At 39.9% G+C, this 25189-nt stretch overlaps 1 protein-coding gene across 5 annotated transcripts in view; it reads right to left on the bottom strand.

Moving 5' to 3' along the window:
• The window catches only part of Lama4 (laminin subunit alpha 4), a 156514-nt gene that overhangs the window by 68395 nt on the left and 62930 nt on the right, over positions 1 to 25189 (bottom strand). For 3 of the 5 annotated variants that reach the window (XM_074076240.1, XM_074076232.1, XM_074076233.1), the window contains exons 4-9: positions 24925 to 25049; positions 18896 to 18976; positions 9733 to 9947; positions 7428 to 7523; positions 5582 to 5733; positions 1273 to 1383 (exon numbers count right to left, since the gene is read on the bottom strand). In XM_074076240.1, coding sequence (XP_073932341.1) covers positions 1273 to 1383; positions 5582 to 5733; positions 7428 to 7523; positions 9733 to 9947; positions 18896 to 18976; positions 24925 to 25049 — 780 coding nt within the window. Of the gene's footprint in view, positions 1 to 1272; positions 1384 to 5581; positions 5740 to 7427; positions 7524 to 9732; positions 9948 to 11642; positions 11833 to 18895; positions 18977 to 24924; positions 25050 to 25189 lie in introns of those variants that run through there. The other 2 variants (XM_074076245.1, XM_074076252.1) reach the window with 2 other exon arrangements.

Raw genomic sequence — 25189 nt, 5'->3', positions numbered from 1 at the left:
TTTACATCTTTAGAAGTATAATCTTGTTAAAGTTTAGGAGTTCTAAGGTCAAAAGAGAATGCCAGAGTTAGTTTAACTTTATTTATTTTATTAATTTTTTTTTTTTTTTGCCATGCTGGGGACTGGATCTTGCATGCCAGGCAAATGCTCTATCAATAAGCTACACCTCCAGTCCTATTTTTCATAGAAAATAAAAATTGTCTTGACAAGAGTTTTGACAGTTTATGGTGCTAAACACCGGAGTCCAAAGGCAGCAGCTCCAGAGTTCATGGGCCAGAACTGGTGGAGCTTTATGAAGAGAAAAAGTGTTAAACAGGCTGGCCTTGAAATCTTGATCCTCCTGCCTTACAGGTGTGTGCCAGGACAGCCAAGGTGTTAAACATTGTAATGCAATAAATATCGTGCCTCGTGACTTAGCTTGTATTTTTTGAGTAAAGTGGAGTAAGGATGGATATTTGTCCACTAGTCTCGTGGGGAGTGTATTAAGTAGTCTCTCATATTGATTCTGCTCATATTTCAATGTTTTTCTTGTTCATCTATGGGAAATTTCATGAGTCTTGTTTCCCTCAACGTTTTTCTCAGTGTGTTTGACTTTTTGTTTATTTAGTTGTTTACCTGGTTATTTGAACTTTTGTCTTGTCAAACCATTATCTCTTTTTATTGTAATACTTTATACCATACATAAATGTGTTGTTAATTCCTTTGGAGGTTTAATGATTATTTAGCTCTATTTTTTATGGAGTTGAGATTTATAATCCACTTTTTAATCTGTCTGGGATTTATTTTAGTCTATGGTGTAAAGTGAGGGTTAAAAGTAACTTTGTTTTTGACAACTTGCAAAATTGCTTCTTAGCACAATTCCTTTTTTTCCCTTTTAGTGTTTAATGCATCCTTTAGCAAACATTTAAAGTTTATATTCTACATGATAAAATATATTTCTGGATGTACTATAGCTCTTACTCACAAAATGCTAAGACAAACAGCTGAATAACTACCCTAATTGTAAAAATATATGGATTGTATTAACCAGTAGCAAATACAGGGAAAGTTCCCTGTAAGTATAGTTTCTCAACAGAAACTATCAAAATGGGAAGAGATTATCAGAGATGTCATATGTTAACTTTCTCCATGGATCTGCTCTTGATTTGTTTTAAGGCACATGAGTTACTATATTTTTTCTCAGCTGTGTTAACCCTTAGCCATTTGTGGCTAGCCAGGATCACACCAGGTAAACTCCTGCTTTGAAGGCAGGCCCAGAAACTGAACACATACCTTTCCAGCTAATTCTTCCATATCAGACAGAAGGCTTTTCATTGTATTCTCAGCACTGTTGATTTGTATCTTCCTTAGAACATACTGGTTTTCTCTTTCTAATAATTTTGTCTGTGGGAAAAAAGTATTTTAGAAATTATCAGTAGATATGTATACCAGGTTTTAAAAACTATATACAAAACCCTTTAAATATAGGAGGATTAGAGATAGAGTGTGACCTCTGTTCTCAATAGTGGGTCCACAGGCTGCTATGAAGAGGGAGTTCATAGCAGGGAACCAAGGCTCCTGGGGCTGAAAGTCTGTGAACTACACTCAGTAGTTCACAGATGCTGGCCTGGGGCTGGGCTAGTCATGGAGAAAGGACACCTTCTTCAATTGATACAAAGGCATGCTGGCCTGGGGCTGGGCTAGTCATGGAGAAAGGACACCTTCTTCAATTGATACAAAGGCATAATATAGGCTAGTGATGGTGCTGGGTGACTGAGCTTTAAAATTTCAATCTGGTCAGGGTTTAGAGGAATGGATCAACCCATGAGGATCAATGAAAATGAACTTTAGAAACTCACTTTCCTCCTTTTGGTATAAAGAGAGCAGCTGTCTTTATTTTAGCCCACTTGCCCCCTTCTTTTGCATTTTTGAGAAAGTTAGTTTAATTGTAGCTGTTCCTTGGCTACTTTGGATTAAGTCCTTCAATCTTGGCATTGACTTCCTGTCAGCTATAGTGATAACCCATTTTGAGGAAGGAGAAGTTGAGTGCCATGGGTTGGCCTGTGTCTGAGTGACTTCCTTGAGAATTAGTGCCATCATGTGTTCAAGCAGGGTAGTTTGAACAACAGCAATTCCTAAATTTGGAATAGAATGGTCACTAAGATTCCATCCAGCAGTACAATTTTATGATGTTTGTTTTGGTTTACACTGCATGTTTTTGGTTGGTTGCTGTGGATATCATTTGTGCCTCCAAAAAGTAATGAGCATTTACTGTGCCCTGTGCTGTTCTATTTGGTTTATATTTCTCAATTCATTGAATTCTCTCAACAACCCATGAAACAGGTGCAATAATGTCCTCATTTCTAGATGACAACACTGAAGAATAAAAAGGTCAAATAACCTACCCATGGTCACACAGCAAGTGTCAGAGCTTAGCTATGAAACAAACAATTTTATTTAAGGTTTAACTTGGCTAACAAAGGAAAAATGGTGTGCTGATTTTTTTTTTCAGAAAACTATATTGTTTGTAAAAATATCTATTGGTTGTGATAGAAGTCCATAACATAGGAGAGGAGCCTCTTAAAATTTCAGTAATATAAAGACTGCCTTAAAACTTATAGCCAACATATCCTTAATGGAGAAAAATTGAAAACATTTCCCCTAAAATCAGGAATGAGACAAAGATGCCCACTATCCTCACTTCTATTCAACAAAGTCCTAGAATTCCTAGCCAGAGAACTTAGGCAAGAAGAAGAAATAAAAGGAATACAAATTGGTAAAGGAACTGTCAAAATATCCCTATTTGCAGACGACATGATCCTATAGCTTAAAGACCCAAAAACTTTATCAAAAAACTCCTAGACACCATAAACAGCTATAGCAAGGCAGCAGGATACAAAATCAACTTACAAAAATCATTATCTTTTCTATACACCAATAACAAACAAACTGAGAAGGAATATATGGAAACAATTTCATTTACAATAGCCTAAAAAAACATCAAATACCTAGGAGTAAATTTAACAAAGGATGTAAATGATCTCTACAAGGAGAACTACAAATCTCTCAAGAAAGATCGAGGAAGACTACCGAAGGTGGAAAGATCTCCTGTGCTCATGGATTGGTAGAATCAACATAGTAAAAATGGCTATATTACCAAAAACAATCTACATGTTTAATGTAATTCCCATCAAAATCCCAATGACATTCATCACAGAGATTGAAAAATCTACCTTGAAGTTCATTTGCAAACAGAAGAGACCTAAAATAGCCAAGGTAATACTCAGCAAAAAGAACATTTTTGGAGGTATCACAATACCTGACTTCAAACTATATTACAAAGCAATAACAATAAAAACAGCATGGTACTGGCACAAAAACAGACATGAAGACCAGTGGAACAGAATAGAGGACCCGGATATGAATCCACACAGACATGTCCACCTTATTTTTGACAAAGGTGCCAAAGATATACGATGGAGAAAATACAGCCTCTTCAACAAATGGTGCCGGGAAAAGTGGTTATCTGCCTGCAAAAAACTGAAACTAGATCCATGTTTATCACCCTGTACTAGTATCAACTCAAAATGGATCAAGGACCTTAATATTAGACCCAAAACTCTGAAGGAAAGAGCAGAGAATACTCTGGAAGCAGTAGGTATAGGCAAGGACTTCCTCAATAGAACCCCAGCAGCTCAGCAACTAAGAGAAAAGATGGACATATGGGACTACATAAAATTAAAAAGCTTCTGTACAACAAAAGAAATGGTCTCTAAACTGAAGAGACCACCCACAGAGTGGGAGAAAACATTTACCAGCTATGCATCAGACAAAGGACAGATAACCAGAATATACAGGGAGCTCAAAAACCTAAACTCCCCCAAAATCAATGAACCAATAAAGAAATGGGCAACTGAACCAAACAGAACTTTTTCAAAAGAAGAAATTCAAATGGCCAAAAACACATGATAAAATGCTCATTATCTCTGGCCATAAAGGAAATGCAAATCAAAACCACACTAGGATTCCACCTCACCCCTGTTAGAATAGCTATCATCAAAAACACCACCACCAACAGGTGTTGGCGAGGATGTGGGGAAAAAGGAACCCTCATACACTGTTGGTGGGAATGGAAGCTAGTGCAACCACTCTGGAAAACAGTATGGAGGCTTCTTAAAAATCTAAACATAGATCTGCCATATGATCCAGCAATCCCACTCTTAGGGATATACCCAAAGGAATGTGACTCAGGTTACTCCAGAGACACCTGCACACCCATGTTTATAATGCAGCACTATTCACAATAGCCAAGTTATGGAAACAACCAAGATACCCCACTACTGATGAATGGATTAAGAAAATGTGATATTTATACACAATGGAGTTTTACTCAGCCATGAAGAAGAATGAAATCTTATCATTTTTCAAGTAAATGGATGGAACTGGAGAACATCACACTGAGTGAGGTTAGCCAGGCTCAGAAGACCACCCTTCCTCATATGCTGACTTTAGATCTAGGGCAAATGCAGCAATTTGTTGGACTTGGGTCACACGCTAAGGGGAGGGCACATATGGGAGGAATGGGGATAGGTAGGAAACCCAAAACTTGAAAGTGTTTGATGTCCCCACTGCAGAGGAGATAATACGGTAACTTTAAAGTGACAGAGGTCAATATGGGAAGGTGACCTGGAAGTAGTGAAGAGGACAGGTAGAGATGAATCAATTCGGGTTGTAATACACTTATGCATGGAAGCAATGCTAGGAATCTCTCTTTGTAGGTATCCTTAGCTCAACTAGCAAAAACACTATGTCTTTCTTATTATTGCTACGCCTTCTCTTTAACAAAATTAGAGAAAAGGGCAGAACAGGTTCTGCCTGGAAGCAAGGGGTGGGGGGCAAGGGAGGGGGTGGGGGGGAGGGAGGGGATGGGGGGAGGGAGGTGATGGGGGGACAGGGGGGAGAAATGACCCAAACAATATGCACATGTGAATATATGAATAAAAAGGGAAATAAAAGGACTGTCTTAGTCTGCTATTTTTTAAAATACTCTGTCTTTAACTTGCTTATTTGATAGAGCTATGAGGGAAACAGATCGTGTGTGTGTGTGTGTGTGTGTGTGTGTGTGTGTGTGTGTATTAACAGTTTGGAAAAATGAGAGAGAACATGTATAAGTGAGAAGGAAAGGTTGGGGAGAGAAAAAGAGAAAGAAGAAGGTTTCTAGAGAAATTCCTCAAATTGTGCAAATTGAAGCTAAGCTGTAATGGTAGATTTGTGGAAATGACTTGAATAACTAATGTATGGTTTCACATAGGAAATAGGAGGATACCTCTTCACTTAATAGTTTCATACATAGATACTAGTCTTTTAGTCATTTCATTTTCCAAATAACCTCTTTTACAGATGGCAGCTCCTGAATGGGCCTGAAGCTCGTGGTTATAATCAACTTTTCCTAATTTCCTATGAAACTTTATTACATATGTTAGACTTACAAGACCAACAACCTTTAATACAGCATTGGGCTCAGACACCAAAAGAAGTTGCTAGGAGTGACCCTGTGAAACCAGAGTGAAAACACAGCCTAAGATACAACACTCCTGCATACTTTGAGGAGGTAGATGGTGGAGTTCATTTCATTCACGTGTCTATGTGCAGCAGCGCCCGATGACACGCTCAGCAGCCCGGATTTGCTTTCCTCGATGGACAGTGCTGCTAACCGCAGGTCATCGGTCAGGTCCCAGATGCACTTGTCACAGCCTGGAGGTGAAAAAGGCGTGTCATTTCTCCAGAACCAAAAGTCAGCCTAGAAGCTTGTTGCTTTAAGTAGATTATGAATGTGCAGTTCCTTGGTTAAACTATGTTTATTTTTATTTCCTGAGGAACAGCTCTGGGCCACAGACTGGTCCTTCCACCAGCCAAACTGCACACCAGGCACTATTCCCACTTTAGGCATAATGAAAAGCAGGCGACAAGGGAAGATCAACACGAACACTAACTGCTGAGTTGATAAAGGAAGCATTGGGATGCGTGGGCTTCTCCTGAGTCCCTGCCCATTTTTCCTTAGTGGTGGGGAAGCCCCCTGGGATGATTCTCTTGTTTTCAGGCTTGGTCTATTGCTTGGTAGCAGCTAGTGAAACAAGCTATTGGCCAGGCACCTTTCCTTCCCTCTTAGCTTTTCTCAGCATTCAGGTGCTAGCACCTGCCTTGCCTCACCTAGGGAGGGCTCTCCCATCTTCTGTGAGATGAGCACTTCACCGGGAGTTGGTCTACAGGGCATCACTGTGAATAATGTGCCCTGATCTCTGAGGTGTCAAAGTTCAGGCAGAATCTGGGGGGAGAGGGAAGCATGGACCAGTTTCTCATTGCTCCTCATCTTAAGTTCCTCTGATCACTGTGATCAGCCCTGGGACCCAGTGGCCCTCACCCCTTACCCCCACCTTTACAACTTGCCAGTTTCCAAGCCCTTTCTCTCAGGTTGTGCTCTTGGAGAGCTGGTAAGCCCAGTCTGCAGGGTTAATGGCTGTTAATATGTTAATTTGTTATTTGAAGGTTAACATGGTATTACTAACAAGCTCTCTCAGGTAATGAGTTCCCAACCAGTACATCAGGCTGTTGGGGGAGATGCTTAGGGCGAGGTGTCCTTAAATGAGCACCTAGATGAGCACTAGTTGGCCAGGGGACCATCTAGCTACCATTGTGCAAACTTTGCCCTGCTTGTGCCTCACATCTTGGCCCTCTTCTATGTAATGGACTGCTAATATTCATCTCTTTTGTCCAGAGGGACTGCTAATATACTTTTGTTTGGGAGAGGAGATGTCTATGGTGAAAATAGTCTTTAAAACAAAAGCTTTGCTTCTAGTAAAACTGCTCATGATTTGAAGAGGATTCACAGAGCAATCCAGGAAAGGAAGAAGGCAGCTCCATTTGGTAATATCTAATATTTTATTTCTGGTGCTGCCTCAGATTTGGAGTGACTTGGGAAAAGCCACTTAAGTCTCTTGGTGTGTCAGTTATGGCAGGTGCCGTAAGCCACCATCTAAGTATCAGATCGTATGGAGGCCGGGAGAGACAGTGCAGAAACAGAAGCTGCCCCTGGGAGCTGTGCTGCTGACTTTGCCCTTACCCATTGAGCAAGATGCTGAAAGTGAAGGCCTGATAAGAAAGTTTTCTAAAGCAGAGCTACGAAAACATCAGTTGTCTAATGTCTGATTTGAATCAAGTGGACCATCAGGTAGCTTTGTGCAGGGACCATTAGGTTGAGGTGCAGACAGGGTTAAAACCAGGGGTGGGACCGAAGGAAGAGAGACAGAGAGAAAGAGAGAGAGGAGAGAGAGAGAGAGAGAGAGAGAGAGAGAGAGAGAGAGAGAGATCGATCACACAGCTCTTCTTAATCCCACACCTGCAGCTCATTAGAGATAGTGGGTTAGTCAATCATGTACTGTTATTTTTACTTATGGTTGGGCAGTCCATGCCTGTAGGGAGTTCAAAACCTTCTTCCAAGCATTCTCCGGTTATGCTGTCACATGGGCCTCCCCCGCAGCTGCACACTGCGGGAAACAAAAACAAGATTAGGGACTCATCTCTTCATGTTTAAAATAGGGCAGTATTTTCACAGTTTCTAGAAATTCTGGCTATCAGTGTGAAATCCTTCCTTAAGAACGAAATTCATCCTTAAGACTGTGTGAAATCTACGATGTAGTGATTATGCTCCTTACCCAGTTCAGTTAAGGCAAATGAGATGTTTCTTTATTATTTTATTATAAAAAATTTTTATTAAGATATATTCATTATATGGTGGGGGGGGGTCATAGTAAATAAGATGTTTAAAGGTGACACTGAGGCAAAATTAAATCTGAATTTTCTAGAATTCCCATCTTTGAATCCCAGCTCTTGGGATTTCTGACATGACTATGCAATACTTTATCCCTAAAAAGATTCTGGTAAGTTTCATAAGGTATGAAATGGCCACAGAGCTCAGCATTCAACTGGAAATTAAAAGCCATGCTTTCATCATGGATGAAGTCTCCAGTTTAATCCAGCTGCAAGGTTGGTCACTGCAGGTATGAGAAGAGTGGGTGAAGAGGCCCAGGGGCAATTCTTGGCTCTCAGGAGCTTGACCCTTGGCAAGACGGACTCTAAATCTCCTAAAGAGAGTTATCAGTGGGATGGTTAGGAATAGTGCCAAAGAAAGAATTAGGAACATATTTATATGAATTTAACAGGCCTGAGGGTCCATCACTCATTTATTGATGATTTTCGATAGTGCCTTTTGAAAAAAAAAACAAAAACAAATACTCAGTCTTATGAGATTGTTCATTTTCTATGGAGTTTTCTTTGAGTGAAGGGAAACTTGGGTGCAACCCAGGGCCTCTCCCACTGAGCCCCTCCAGTGTTTTTGTGTGGAAACTAATTTATAATATTTAAAGAAGAATTCTTAAACCATCTCACCAGCAGTGAGCTGCAAAAGAATTGTGAATTTCCCCAACCTCTTAACTGCCTTTACGGAAAAGTCATAAAAATGTAGCTCCAAGGGGAACATCCATTTATTACATTTCAGTTCTGTAATGTAGTAACAGTTCCACAAAATTCAGACTTATTAAACCATTAAGGTAGATCATGCTTTATTGCTTTCCACATGAGTTTCTCTTCTAACTGTGATCTGTGTCTTTGTTGTAGAAACATAAGTTTAGTAGGTGTTTCGAGAATAAGGACATCAACCTTTCAGGACTTGTCAGTGTGATTTCTTTTTTTTTTTTTTTTTTTTGCAGTACTGGGGCTTGAACTCAGGGCCTTCACCTTGAGCCACTCCACCAACTCTATTTTGTGAAGGGTTTTTTGAGATAGGATCTCTCAAACTATTTGCCCAGCTGGCTTCGAACTGTGATCCTCCTGATCTCTGCCTTCTGGGTAGCTAGGATTATATGTGTGAGCCACCGGTGTCCGGCTCAGTGTGATTTCTGAAGACTCCTCTTTCTCTAGTCTGAGTGGACACAGTGGGCCCTTCTTCCTGCTGTCATTCTTGGTGTTGTGCCTCTAAGTATAGCGCTTTCTTGTAGTCATGTCTATTTTCACTGTAGCTCATGCAGATCACATGTGCACAGGTCTCAAAGTCATTACAAGTCAGAACTACTCAGTCCCAGCCCTTGTGACTCTAGGTGAAAGCCATCTAACTTCACTTTTAAAGAGCTTCCCTCTATGCAGCAAGTGGATGGGGGAAATCATGAATAACGTATACATTTCAGTCTAAATCTTCCTGAAGTCTAGACAGGAAGATTTCTCTTATGACTCTTGGAATACTTACTCTGACAATTTGAGGAAATGTAAAGGGTGGGTGTGATTAAACTGTACTTGGTTTGCTAATCTACTTACTGAAATGTCAGTTTTATAAGACATAACAGAAAGAGGAGACACAGCTTCCAGAATAAGAAAACTGACTTGGACCATGCAAAATTTCATTCAATTCTCTGGTCAGTGATAGGTAATTCATCAAGATCTGGTTTCTTTGATCAAAATTACAATTTCTTAAGATGATAAGAAAAAATTCCCTTGTGTTAGTGTCTTTTGGTTCATTCTACCAATGAGGTAAGCTACATTGGTAGCCTTGGTAAAACTTCCAGCCTTGATGAAGTTGGGATTTCCTGGAAAAGTAACCAGTGTACACTTGCGTATTTCTCCAAGAAAAATTCCTCATCTAAATTCATTATTGACAGAGGGCATGCTGGCCAGCCCTCTGGCCCAGGATGTGTGGTCCTGTACCTGCGCAGTTCTTGGCTGTCCTGGCGTCGCCGTAGTAGCCAGGAGCACAGCGTTCACACTTGAATCCTGTGGTGTTTCTTAAGCAATTTCTACACTGGCCTGTGACTTCATCACAATCTTCAAATATCAGGTTGGGATCTGAATTGCCACTGCAGTCACATTTCTTACAGGTGCTTCCATTGAGTAAGGGGTTTCCATAGTAACCAGGAGCACATCTGAATGGAGTTAAACATGTTAAATATTTAGCATACATAGTTGTCAATCTATTAAAAAAAAACTTTTTTACTACATAGAAGAAAGATGTAGTGGATATTTGTAGATAGCTCACCCAAAGTCCATTCCTACTCTTCCATATTCCTGGATTCAGAGTCCAGAGTGCTCATCATTATACTATGGAACCATTCCCATATTCCTAATAAGACCAACTTTGTTATTGTTGCTGTCTTTGAATCAGGGTCTTGTTATGTAGCTCAGGCTGGCCTTGAACTCATGATTCTCTTGCCTCAAATTCTCAAGTGCTGGGATTACAGGTGTGTGCCACCATGCTCCGTTGTAGGAGTATCTGAACATTGTAGGAGCATATGAACATTGTTGGTAATTCAAGGGACTGGTGTGCACAGCTTCCATATGATGGGTGGGGCCAGATTTGCTAAATGCCTGCCATGAGATGTATCAGTAGGGCGCTGCTGAGAGGTAGAGGTGTTGCCATCTGTTACACTTCTGTCTTGCCATAATGAATTGTTACCAATTCATGCTGAGCATTCCCCCTAGCCAAAAGTGATTGGTTTGGGGGTTTTTGATTGGATCATAGCTCAGACTCTTGTTTCCAGGTCATGGAAAGGCATTATCTCTGCCTTTGGGTAAATGAAGAGGCATCAGGCAGCCTCTTAACTTCTGGCCACCATCTTGGTACTGAACGAAGCTATTCTGGAGACAGAGCAGATGGTGAAGCTGAAAGCACCAAAAATAAACAGAGTTGAGCCCAAACTGCCATTCTTCTGGACATTTTAGTATGTGTACCTACAGAAACCAGGCACCTACTTGCCTTTATTGTGGGGACAGAGCCAGTGCCTATGGTCATACTGGGCCTTTAACAAGGGAGCCCAGTTGAGTTAGAGAGTAGAGACTGAAATCTATCCAGCCTTCCTTGGCATGCCACCCTCTGCACTCTGGGTGGGGCTGCCTCTGCCTGGAGGAAGAAATGCCTTTTTCAACTTTTCCCAAAGGTTCCAGCAGAGGACCTGCTACAGAGACAGGACTGCAGGCCACTTCTAAGAGGTAACTGCTTTTGGACTCCAATCAATTGTTACCGGACTTTAGTCTTCAGGAAATGAAGGTCTTGTGCTGCAAGATCTTAACCACTTTTGAAGAAAAATAATGGAAATTTGGATTTTTATGTGAAATTTCAATTTTAAAGATTGGCTCAAACTTTGGAAGAATATCGTACAGGTCAAACTGCACATGTTTGCTGGCTCATTGTGGAATCTCCTTCACTACTAGTGTGGAAGTTGGGTTAAATGGAGCCGGGTTAAATGTCAATAAGGAAAGCTTGGTCACCTATAATGGGATTAAAGGTCAGGCAGAGGAGTACTTCTGATGTGATAAGAGGAAAGGAAGTAAGCCAGTGAAGGTTTCTGAGTGTGATGAAAATGGTAGTGAAGGAAGCCAGTGTTGGCCTCAGAGTGCAGGATGAATTCCATGCTGGAACACGGAGACCAGGGTGGGGTGCACAGGGCTTAAGGTGGGGCACTGGCCTTGGGAGTGGAAAGGAAAGGAGGGCTTTCCAAGGAAATCAACAAGTCCCAGCCAGCAATAATAAGACATTACATTTTTAAAATGCTTTCCTTTAAATTAGAGAATGATGATTCAGAATACTTGAAAAACAGAGAAATGGAAAAAAAAAGTCACACCTGCAAAAAGACTGTTTCAACATTTTTCATGGATTCTCCTGGTCTCAGTTTTTCGTAAAGTTGTAATGTGATGCATGTTCAGCCTTTACATTACACCCTTTGGTTGCATTGCATCTCACAGTTTCTGTGTGAGATTACTTAGTTACCACTGACACTTAGGAGAAAGGCTACACAGGCCTGGCATTCTGGGGCTGAGGCCTCTTCAATTTTCCAGGGTCACATAGTTAGGAAGTCATAGTGCAAGTCCCAGACCTTCCAACCCTGATGCTCTTTCCTTTGCTCCACACTGGAACACATTGTTTCTGTTATAAATGAAAGAATAAATTCACCCATCAGAGGGATAATTCATGTCCATTTTATGTAAGGCATAGAGGGAGGCAGGAAGAGAAAAAACACATAGCCCATGCTCTGAAAGAACAGGAAATGAATTAAATGCAACATAATGAACTCTAGAAATCAAAGTCTATGAAAAAGATGAGAATGAACGTAAGTTCTATACACCCTACAAAGGAAGGACACCCCAAGAGGAAATGTTCAATAAGTTTTGTTATTCATACTTCCTCATATCTTTGTACCTCAGATTTATACGTCCTTTAGTCCCCAAGACAGCATAAATTATTTGTCTATGGAACATGTGGCTGGATTGAATTTCTATCCTTTGCTGCAGTTCACCAAGCAGACAATATTATACTTGGGTCATCGTAATGGGGCTCAGATCTACCACTTCAATGTGTAGCTGGGAATTTCAAGGGCTGGGGGATAAAAGCATTTGCCCAAGTTCATGGAGGTCACATGGCAGTTTTTTTTCTTTCTCCCGTTGATCCTACTGCATGTGTTCTCCATAGGTTGTCCCCTTGTTCTTCCACAGGAGGAAAAAAAAATCAAAACTTTTATTCTGTAAATTGAAATCTCAATCTCAATGGAAACCTTCTCTGAGTTACTCTGAGTTTCAGGAACATCTTTTGGTGGTAGGTTAAGAGGCAGCTCTGAAACTATTGTCTGTAGGGTTCTATAGACCACAGAGTGAGCACTCAAAAGTTTACTTATTGATTGCCACCCCCAAATCCCTATATTTATAGATAAGAAAACTAGAGCATGACCTCTTCATTGCTGAAGAGCTTAACACTCTTAGAGCACTCCAGGTTCAATGCTCTTTCTACTTCATGAGTCTGGCATTAATGAACTAATAAATTGCTGAATATAATGGTTGAATTATCAGATGCTATTTTGTGTCTAATCCTGCCCTCAAAGAGTTAATGAAAAAGACACAAAATGATTAGTAGTTGACTTTAGAGTCAGTATTGGAGTCCTGCCTGGTCCTATTTTTTGCCTTCCATAGTGTCATTTCTAGATCTATTAATGATCTAATCTATCCAAAGGAAGTAGATCAGATAAATTTACAGTGCAAATGAAAGGACTGTGGCCATATGAACTTTGTCATTTCAGCTTTTGATCATATTACTTGGGCAAAATGGAAAAATGAAAGATATTGTTTAGAATAAAAGATGATTTTATATTAAAATTTTATTTTATATTTCAAGAGCTATTGTTTGGGGGATTTTCTTAGAGTTCTTCTGCTCTCCTTTTATTCTTTTGCTTCTCCCCCCAGGGCCATACAGCTGTCACCCAATGCTTTTCTAGGGTGCCTAAACTCCCAGACTGGATGGCACAGAAACGTCTCTGAGAGTCATACTTTAGCTGTCTTTGAGGTTAAGTAAGAAGATATCAAAAGAAATAAAAAAAAAAACTGATACAAAGCAGATTCCATTTAAATGCTTCTTCATGAAAGATGGGGAAATATGGCTAGAAAAATGCAAGTAATCTATTCAAGGAGTTAGGGAGAGTCCAAAGGCAAGACAGAAGGTAGGAAGGCATAAGAACTCTGTGCAAATAACAGAGCTAATAGTTTATTTGAAAGACTTGGTGCCTTCCGAGTGAATTGTACTAAATTTCTACATCATAGAAGGTCACAATAACTGCTAGTCTCCCTTATTCCTTATTCTTCTCTTCTATCACCAAAGCCATATCAAAATCATTGTCACTGTCATCATCATCTCTGATGACATTATGCTATGCCTTTCCTGTTAAGGTTTTAAGGTCACCTTGGGTTTGCTTTTATTTGCTCCATTCTTTCCTCCGTGAAACAAGACCCAGATAACGAATCATCAGACAGTCTCCACTTTTCTCACTCCACCACAAAACTGAATGGGTGAGAGTAGACGATGAAAGCTGCTGTGGGAGGCGAGGTGAAATACTGAAATACTCATATCTCATAAGCTTTTGAACTGAAAGCTGGATTGAACATTGAGGGCCCTTGGGTTTTGGTTTGGATTTACCATTGAAGAACTCCTTCATAAGTCTCCTTATGGCTCTGAGTCTCAGCATCCTCTTATTTATTTGGCAGTACTGGGTTTTGAACTCAGGGTGTTGTGCTTGATAGGCAGAAGTTCTATCCCTTGATCACCACCCCCAACCCTTTTTCTAACTTCAGTTATTTTTTGACTAGAGTCTCTTGCTTTTACCTGAGCCAGCCTGCATCCATGATCTACCTACCTATAGCCTCCCACATAGCTGGGATGATGGGTATGAACCACCAAGCTCAACTTATGTGTTGAGATGGGATCTCACTAACTTTTTGCTTTGGCTGGATTCAAACCACAATCCTCCCAATCTTCACCTCCAGAGTGTTGAGATTACAGGTGTGAACAAACATGCTTGGCCCTTCTTCCTCATCTTTGAACTGCCTCTCTTTGGAGTGACAGTCACACTGGGAGAGAAGAATTGCAAAATTCCTCTATGAGGCATGTGCATTTTATAGTTACCTGCAGGAGTAGACTACCTTCATTTGCATCTTCAATTCAGCCAGAGAGCAGTGACTTAACTTAGTTAATTCTGGATCACCCTTTTTCCATTATCTGGAATGGGGTGGCAGATGGAGGACATAATGAGGTAAGCAATGACTTATTCTTGTCACATTCATTTTTTAAATGAACATTAAAATTATTATTATTATTTTACTTAAAAATGTTACTTAGCCGGGCACCAGTGGCTGATGTCTGTAATTCTAGCTACTTGAGAGGCTGAGACCAGGCGGATCATGATTCAAGGCTTAGGCAATAGTGAAACTCCCATCTCAACCTATAGTTAGGTGTGTCATCCCAAGCTATAAGGAGGCTGAGATTAAAAAGAAAAGTGGTAGTTCACAAGACCCCCATTTCAACAGAAAAAGGCTGGTTATGGTGGTGCACTTCTCTCAACCCAGCAATAGCAGGAAGCATAAATAGGAGGACTGTGGTCCAGGCTGGTCTGGGCAAAAAGAGAGACCCTATCTCCAAAATAACCAGAGCAAAAAGGGCTGGAGGGGTGTGGCTCAAGTAGTAGACTGCCTACCTCGCAAGCACAAAGCCCTGGAGTTCAAACCCCATGCCCTCAAAGAAAAAATAAAAAAAAAGTTACTTAAATATAAATAGATACATAACTGAATGCCTATGGTGTGTTAAGTACTGTGATGAGGGAAAGTGGATGAACAAGAGAACACTTCTATTGAGGAGCTCATAGTTTCATAGTAGAGATAAAAACAACTGTTGTGTGATTTTGAGCAAGTGGTTTAACCTCTCTGTGTTTCTGTTTTTTCCTCTGTAAATAAGGATAAAGGTGGTATACCATAATATTAGTTTGAGACTTAAATGTGACATTATACATTAAGTGCCAGACACACATCCGACACTCAATAAATGTTAGTTATCTTTTTACCATTACGACCACAGTCTCAGTGCAAGGCAATGTGGTAAGTTCTCCAGGTGGCCTGGTGGTTTGGGCATCATGTCCAACATGTGAACTTAAAGTGTAGGTGGGAAAAGAGCTTTAGAAAAGAGAGAAAGGGATGGGGGCAAGCAGATTAAGAGTCATAGACCTAATTGATAAGACAAAGTGAATGGCTATGTTTTATCTATGTTACATGGCAGAGTAAGAGGTAGAGTAAGCAAGGCATGTTTTATGTTTTATACCTCTAAACTTGCATGTGTATATATATATGTATGTGTACATATATATGAATGTCTTTTAAAGGAAAAAACTTTTCATAGAATATAGCCTCCCATGTTCATTTAAATTATCTTGAAATTTTTCAAACATAAAACTAGGTGGAAACTCCTTATGTCTATGATTTTATGTGCCTTAAAAATTCAAATAAATTTCCAAATAAAATACAGAGTACAAACTAATCAAAACCAAATGAAGAACATTAATTCAAGACAATGGATGACATTGTCTTGTTACAATTGAATGGCCTCTTGAGCGCTGATGTGGCGTAGAGAATTGTCTGAGTCGTGTGTGCTTATCCTATCCTGCCACGTGCTGTGTGGTGACTCATTTTTCAGTTTGCTTTGATGTCATGCCTTTCATCTTCAGATTGCTTTCCAAGTGTCATCCACACACTGTCATTCCTGTTATTTTCTCCCCCTGTGCTGAGGTAGATTTCCCTGTGTTAAAGAGGGATATAACATTGGAATTAAACATAAAATTAAGAAAATATTCCCGAGAACCCATGAAGTTCTGTGACTACTTCTAAGGACGCTGGGGTTTCAAAGGCTGCACTCTGAGAAATATACTGGTGTGGTACTGGAGGTTGGTGTACAGTAACAGTTCACAAAGCAATGAGATGGGCATCTAACAGGTTAGCAATTCTTCCCTATATCTTGAGGCTCTTCAAAGTAGAAGGCTCTTAGAAAGGCATTTGGGAAAAGAAGTGTAAGTTAGGGCAAGAATCTAGACTTTTGATCAAAGTGTTCAAATCCCGTGTCCCCCACTTGTAGTAATGATGGGGCTTCAGACAAGTCCTGTCAACTTCCCTCAGCTCAGTTTCCTTATCAGCAAAATGACAAAATACAACCTCCTCTTAGGATGGTTGTGAGGGTGACAGATGAGGAATGCAAAACCTGGGGGATGTGGGAGATAATTAATAAATAACCCTACTTGGCTCAAAGCCATAATTTCTATCTAAGGAAATAGGGACTCAAGAAGTATCCCAAGCACACACTGCACCATTGGTCGAAATTGGACAGTAAGCACAATGACTTGTACTGTCATCAGTTAATTTTCATTGAACATTTATTAAGTGTCAGGTACATACTACCGACTTGATAGTATTACCTCTCAAGTGTCCTATGAGGTAGGTACCTTCATTTTGTCCATTCTATAGAGCTGGGAGTTGGCATTGAGAAAGGTCAAATAATGCCCAGGAGGAGCAAAAAGTGGTGGAATAGAGATACAGGCCCGTTTATCTAACACTCTACAGCCACTTCCCAAACCAGTGTACTTTCTAAATCTTATCATTCCAGGATCAGTGCAAGCACCAGATCTAACCTAGCCTTACTGGATAACAGTGGATCCCATGAACTTTTGATGTGGACCAGCGGATTTATCATCTGCAATCCCATCTCTGTGGTGGTGAGGGGTCTCTTTTCACTGACAGAATTCTTATCTGTACCATTGTGCTCTTGTCCTTCAGGCCAAGAGTATTTCACTTTTGGGAGGTCTTGCACTTGGTCAGCAGGTCTCTGTGTAGGGCCATTAACTCCTCTCACAGAAGACATCAAATATTCATTAGCAATGCTGCTCAATCCTTATCAGACTACACTCAGTAGAAACCTAGACACCGAGGAGAAAAAACTCCAATCTTAGCTGTTAAACAATCATCTCAGACCTCCCAGTGAGCCAGCAATTGAGTAAATCAGTTGCCTAGGATTCCTTTGTCCCCAGATAAATACAGAATGATGTCACAATTATTAATTGACCCAATTCAGTGAGCCTTCACTTGTCAGTTTCCCTGCTATAACAACAACCAAAAAGAAAAACCATCTATATTTCACACATTTATTTATTACTATTATTATTTTTTTTGTTGTAATAGAGACTGGGGTTTGAACTCAGGGCACTGAGCTTGCAAAGCAGGCACTCTAGTAGTTGAGCTACACCTCCAGTTCATTTTGCTGTGGTCATTTTGGAGGTGGGGTTCAGGCCTTGAACCTTGATCCTTTCCATTTTAGCCTCCCAAGTAGCTAGGATTACAGGTGTGAGCCACTGGTGCCCATCCACTTTGTCCATTTTAGTAATCATGGTAACATCGTAGAGATTTTCTCTGTACCACAGATACTGTGGCTATTTTTGAATCTCAAAATTACTCTTTGAGAGATGCAGGGTGCTTTCTTTGCAGGCAGATTAGTTATAAATAAGAGTTTACTTTTAAGTTGCAGGCTGAGTTTTTGAGCCCCAATCAAGGTCTGCCCTGAGACTGCTGTCACTGAGGTGAACAGCCTGCAGATATGTGACCACACTAGATGTTTGACCAGTATCTTGGGGCCCTCCCCTCACTGTCTGTATGGAATGTCACAACTTTCAGTTGCCTAAACATGGTGAGGCCAATGTTAACAGTGTTTCTGTTACAAATATGAAGATTACTCTGTAGGATTCTTTTAGTGAAAGGTGTTTAATCTTAGAAAACTGCGTAGCTAACAGGTGGAGTGAATGGCAGATATCTTACCAGGAAACCACTCAGTGGGAAGCCTTGATCCTTAGTAGCCAAGGTCTTTCGTTTTTGGGCAAAGCTCAAAACAATTTAAAAGACTGTCAAGTGTACATAACAAACAGGATTTCAGAAAATCCAGACCCTCGTGGATTTTGTTTACTTTTGAGGAGATGGTGCAAAGAATGGATTAAATGGGACTGGAGGTATGGATCAAGTAGTAGAATGCCTGCTTTGCAAGTGCAAAGCTCTGAGTTCAAAACCAGTCTATACCTTCTCCCCAAAAGGATGGATTAAGTAATAGGTTAGTGCTTTTTTATATTGCTTTATTGATGACAGAGAATTCATTTATATTTACCCAGGAAGCCTCACTTTTTTTCTGGCCTAACATTGACTGTTGAATTGGTTCCCAATGATGGAGAGAGAAGATTCTAAAACCATCCAGAGATTCTTCCTAACACAAACATGTTTAGTTTCCTTTTTCCCTATTCATTTATCCTGAGTTGTAGCCCTGGCCTGGACCCAAAGGGAACATGTTGTTATAGTTATACTGGGGCATGGGATTTGGGAAAAACTCCCCCAAGAAGTTCTGAAATGTGGTCCTCCGACCCCCTCCTCTTAAGCATCCACCTCAAGACTTACCAAAGAGAAATGTGGCAGAGCTGATGAGTGGAAGAAACAGAAAGCTTTCTTTGACTTACACAGAAAGTGGACAATTTTATTCACTTACCTTTCACAGTTAGGTCCAGCATAGTTTTCTTTACAAATACACCGAACAGCTCCATTTTTCCTATAGCAGGACTCTGCAAAACTAGAATTGTAAGTGAATGTTAGAAGTCAATTCCATATGTTGTTGAAAAGAGTGTCTTAGCTTTTCATTAGGTCATTTCTACCTTGGTCCACCTCAAGTTTTAATGAGTGGGCTTATTGGCTTAATTTCTTTAAATTAAATCCTTATCTTTCAAGAAAATTTGAACCAGCAGTCCTAAAGAGAAAATGTCACTCCATTGATAGGACCATTTCCCAGTATACCTTACATATTTCTCCAAAAAGGTATTTATTATTTTTGCTTGAAGCAGTGGGAATTTCTAACATATCAGAATATATACATATACATATATATAGTATATATGTGACATTTCATATACAAGTCTAAACAGATACTTCAAGCCAGAAATAATAAAAATTTACCTGTAATTTTATATATATATATGAATTTCCTTTGATTCCTACCACTTTCTGAGTATACACTTGAAAGCTTCCCCATGCTTTTCTGCACTAAACCTCATTTTTAAAAGATCAGGAACCAGTCCTAATATACACTCTGTAATCACCTACAGAACCTTAATTTCTTTCATTGTGTACTTTAAAGATTGGGAGTCAGTTTACAGGAAGCTGATGAAAGTGACAAAGTAAGTCCTCAAGCAAGAAACAGAACCCATAATAAAAAGATTTAGCCCTGGAAACTTTTTCCTCTTCCTCGTCTTCCTTCACTCATCCCCCTCTTTTCTCCTCTTTTGGTAATAAAAATAAAGAAGCAAGATAGAAAAGTAATACAAGCAGTGATCTAGCAGAATCAATAAATGTCCCGATTACTAAGGCAGGAGAAATGGAGTATTACCCTCTACATGTTTGGAAAATTTCACACTGACACATGAATTGGGCGGGGTGTATGTGTGTTACTGTGTGAAAAATTTTAAAGACTTTTAAATTAGTTTTGGCTTAAGTACTGTGCAATCAAGGAAGCATGACCTGCTGCTCTCACATTCCTGCAAGTGTCAGCAATTCTACCCTAATGATCTCTGAAGGAAAGCAAATGGATGTGTTTGCTTTGTTTGAAGACATTTACCAAATCAGAAAACTGTGTGCTTCTCAGTGAAAAGCAATACCCACAATTTATTTTCTCTAACAGTCCGGTAAAAACATTCCAATGAAATTACATTTCCTTGGCCTTTTCCCCTTTATTTTGCCTGCTCTTTTTCCTTGGCCGACTTAAAGAAACACTGTCAGTGGAGTTCTAAAACATGAACAAAAGCTCACGCATCTTTCTTTGAAGGTGTTCCACCCAGCAGCCCGCCCAGGACTCAAAGACAAAACATCTGCTGGGGGTGTCTGGAGTCCTTTGCCTTTAGCTCATGTCCTACTGTTTCAAATAGATGACATTTTCTTTAATTGGAGCAATTACCATAACCACTGGTAGACATGAAGGATGTCTGGCCAACCCAAAATAAATAAATGAACTCTAGGCAAATGGTCGCTGGGATCGTGAATGTCACCATTGGTTTTGGTGACTGCAGACTCAGAGGCAGTACACCAGTCATCCAGGTTCATCTGGGTTTTCATCAGCATTAACTGTTTGTTTTTCTTAAGGAGACCTCTATTACTGGCTAGGAAAATAAAACATTGTGTCCATTTCAGCCCACTTTAATGACTATGGCAACCCCCTATAGTGAAAGGGCACTTTTTACTCTTAGAAAACCCAGGGAGAATTTCAAGAAAAATACATCTGGTCCTTTTGCTTGTTTAACTTGCTCAAGCATGATTTCCTTGCTTTCTGACATGGCTATTGTTAAACCGGAAACACACATCTTGAGTATGTAGCTCAGTCTATGAATCTTTCAAGTGTAACTCAGCTTCTATACCTTTTTGAAAAGCCTTTCTGAAAAGTCCTGCCACTTATTTTTATAGAAAGTACCAACAGGAATATTTTTAAAAAGAGACAATGGGGTATTTGGCTTTTGGTAAGATATCTGATTAATATTTGAGATTAGTTAACTAAGTCAGTAATAAATACAGATCAAGGGTTAGAACTTTATAGGATTCAAACAGATTTATTCAGTTCTGTGATCACCAATGACCTCCCTCTCCATCCTTTTGAAGGCAGCCCCCCTTCTCCCCATAGTACAGCTATGGCCACTATAGAGAAATATCTGCAAATCTCAGAGGTCTCTCACACTTTACCAATTCCTCCCAATCCCACGAGATGTTGTTTACCTACAGGTGACATATTTTTGTTTTAACTTTCAGCAGGTTTTACAACATCAAGTCTGTTCTAGAGACTTTGTTTTCCTGTGAATGTGCACCTAACTTGGGAGCACATTCTGGAGGGCCCCAGCTGCTCTTTGAACACTGGTTCCTCGCATGCACTCACAGCATGGGTAGAAATGGTGTTCTTGATGTCTTTGGAAACTGGTTCCTCTCTCAGGGCAGGGCACTCATTGCCCTACTGGCAAGTTGCTGTTTCATTTATGGGAAAGAGATAATGACTAGGGGAAGTGCTTCTTGCTCAACTAAAACACTGGATAATCTAGATCATTTGCAATAGAAACTTCAGAAATTGCTATATTTTGGCCTATCTTAATGCTATGTCACCAGTAACTAGAACATGCTCAAGAAGATGATCAAAGTACATTAGCTACATGTATTAAAATATCATAATGGAGCCCATTATTCTGTATAATTAAAAAACACTAATAAATAAAAACTTTTAGAAAGAAAAGCCAGTTTTTATACCGGTAGTTAATAAGTGCTCAGGAGTATATTGCATGACTGCATGTAGACAAAACATCTCAGTCCATAGGGAATGATGTTTTAAAAAGCTCATAACTCAAGACATTAATGTCAAATAATGTAGATTAGAAAGTCTTGTCATATGAATAGGGCAAAAAGTGAGTGCAGAAATGAGATAATATAATTAGAAGGAACCATCTGAGATTGCCTTCTTAATTCATGTGACTATCTAAAGACACACTGCAGAGCCAGGTACTGGTGGCTTATGCCTGTAATCCTAGCTACTTAGGAGACTGAGATTGGGAGGATGGCAGTTTGAGGGAAAGCCCAGGCAAATAGTTTGTGAGACCCCAGCTCCAAAATAACCAGAGCAAAAGGGACTGAAGGTGTGGCTCAAGTGGTAGAATGCCTGCTTTGCTTTGCAAGTGCAAAGCCCTGAGTTAAAACCCCAGCCCCCAGCCCCCCCACACACAAAAAGAAAGAAACGCTGCAGCTAAAAGCTTATAAAATCTTTTTTGAGCAGGTGATGCTATGTGGCATCTTTATATGGGTGAATGAGTGAAACTGGTTACTAGGAAGCCAGAGGCAAATATATTTAACAAAATAAGTTAAATATATTTAACTTATTTTCATATCACATCAGATATGGTGAGGACTAGTGTTTGGAAGCAGAATATTAATGAACAATTAAAGATTATATATAGATGAGGCAAAGGGAGCTCATAAATCAGGACATTCTTGAATGAACATAGCAGAATGCTTAATGTTTGTGTTTTTCACTTCCACTCTCAACACCATCCATCTTGCACATATTATTAATGCTACCAGACAAGAAAAATCACAAAGCAAGATCTGAGGCAGTTTAACGGTTTCTAAAGAAAGATGAGACTGTAAAAGGTCTGAACTTACTGACTGTCAGGCACATCATGGGATTCGAACACATGACAAGGTACTGCGTGAAATATCAATATTGGTATTTGATTAAGAAAAGCAATTAGGGGGACGTGTGACTGCAATCTTCTTTCTTTTTTCTTTATCAGTAAGAGTGTGTGGGGGTTGTGTGTGTATGGCAAGTTCTTGGGCCTTTTTAGTCTCTTTATATGTATTATGTAATTAATCTTTAAAACAGCTATCATATGTAAAATACATAAATATTGCAAAAACTTAGAACAGTGCCTGACATAGAGTAAATAAAAGTATTAGAAAAAATACTATGCTGTATGTTCAACAAGCCAACATCTACCTTACACATTTCCATGTGCAAGGTACCCACCCAGATACTCCATGCATATTATCCTAGCCCACTCTCACAACCCTATGCTGCTGATCCTTACACCTTAGCTCGATTAACTTACTAAGGAAAAAGCTGAGATCCACAGCGGTAAAGGAGTTAAAGAATAGAACCCAAATCTGAACCTAGTCTCCGCGACCCCAAATCTTGCAGAAAGTGAGGCATAGAGATTAAATAACACAACTGAGATCACACAAGTATTATGTGTCAAAACATAACATGAACCTTGGTTGGCTAGTCTTTCTACTTGTTATAATTGAAAAACATATATGTAGTCTTTGTCTCTCATTCCTAGGGTAGGGCCTCTATAACCCTTGAAGTTCCTGAGTGAAAAGATTGCCTTTTCACAGCAAGCCTCTTTTAACCAAACCTGAGTTTTTACTAATGAGGAGATTCATTGAATCCCACCTTGGCTTGAAAATGGGAGCAGGTCCACAGAGGAAATACCCATAGGGCTGGAACTTTCGACCCTTTCCCCTATCCTCCAGGGAAGGGAGAGAGGTTGGAGATTGAGCTCAAACACCAATGGCCAATGATATAATCATTGTGCCTATGAAAGGCTTAGATAAGAACTCTTGAACAACCATGCTTGGGGCCCTTCTGGTTTCTTCACACATGGATGTGGTGAGAAGATGGTATTTTTGCTCTTGGAGAGGGTGTGTCTGTCTGTTCCGCCCACCTCTGGTTTCCCTTATACATTTCCTTACAGATTATTTACATTTCTTTATAGGTTACTTCCTTTGGCTGTTCCTGCATTGTATGCTTTATACTAAATTGATAACCTTAAGTATTGCACTATTCTGAGTTCTGAGTCATCATAGTGAATAATTAAACCCGAAGGAGGGATTGAGGGAACCCCCAAATTTGTAATCTGCTGGCCAGAAGTGTGGGGAACATGGGGATCCCATTCTTGGTTGGAATCTGAAACGGGAACCATCCTGTGGAACTGAACCCTTAACCTCTGGGGTCTGTATTAACTCCAGGTGCTCTCCATCAGAACTGAATTGATTGTAAGAAACCAAGTTGACACCAGACAATTGGAGAATTAGTTGTCATTTTAATTCTACATAGTATCTTCTTTTTTTTTTTTTTTCAGTAATGGCGATGGAATCCAGCACCTGGCACATGTGGATGCTAGGCAAGTGCTCTTCCACTGAGCTCCATCTCCAGCCCTTACATACTCTCTCTCTTTTTTCTTTTTTTCTGGTGAGAACTCAGGGTTTCACGCTTGCATAGCAGGCACTCTACCACTTGAGCCACACCTCCAGTCCATATTCTCATTTTTAAGTCAATAAAATGGGTAGTTATGACTTGATTACTGGATTTACACATACTAGGTGCTATAAAAGAATTCCATTATTTCTATTAAAATGTCTATCTTTTTTTGTGTGATACTGAGGTTTGAACTCAGGGCTTCATGCTTGCTAGGCAGGTGCTTTACTACTTGAGCCATTCTACCAGCCATCTCTTTAACTTCTCACTCACATCAAAACATAGACAGAAGTGAGAATTAGTTTTGCTGGAAATTTTTTATGTACCCCACTGACTTAAACATGCATTCTGTTAATCTGTGTTCTAATTATGATGGAAAAGCATACTTGGCCGCTACCTGTAGGGAAATGTCTACTTTGAGAGTCAAGTATTACAGAAAATAGTATATTATAATGAGTCTGTAGTAATTACCAATTGTGATCACTATTAGTCAAGGGATAGCTGAGAAAGATGAGACTAGCTGTGCTTCTGAAACTTGGAAGAGTTCACTGACTTTATGATGTACTCCAATATTTTGGGAACAGAGTCATTACCTATTGTAAGTGCTTAAGCACTAGATACCTATAGCTTTTCCAATCTCATTTTCAACATTCAGTTCTGACTGTGGGAAAACATCAGAACTCTGGATGGGGCAAACAAATTATGAGCACAAGCATTAGAAGAGATCATATTCCTTTAGGACTTACATGGCCAGGTGGGGCAAGGGACAGGGACATGGCTGGCAGAATCGGGGTGCTCCCCTGATGGAATCTCCAATGTAACCATCTAGACATTTTTCACAGTTCTCCCCTGTGGTGTTCCGCTGGCAGTGCTGTGAGACAAAATATAGAAAAACTGATGGATGCAGAAGACATTTTATAGACAGTAAATGTAGCAACCAAGCAATATTGAAACAGAGGGAGTGTGTGCGGCAACACAAAGGAGTCACGTCCTGTGACTTGCCCCTGTCAA

This window comes from Castor canadensis, chromosome 1, assembly GCF_047511655.1.
Source record: "Castor canadensis chromosome 1, mCasCan1.hap1v2, whole genome shotgun sequence".
NCBI lineage: Eukaryota > Metazoa > Chordata > Mammalia > Rodentia > Castoridae > Castor > Castor canadensis.
Note: the sequence above shows the minus strand (reverse complement) of the source record. Positions and strands in the feature narration are given on the sequence as shown.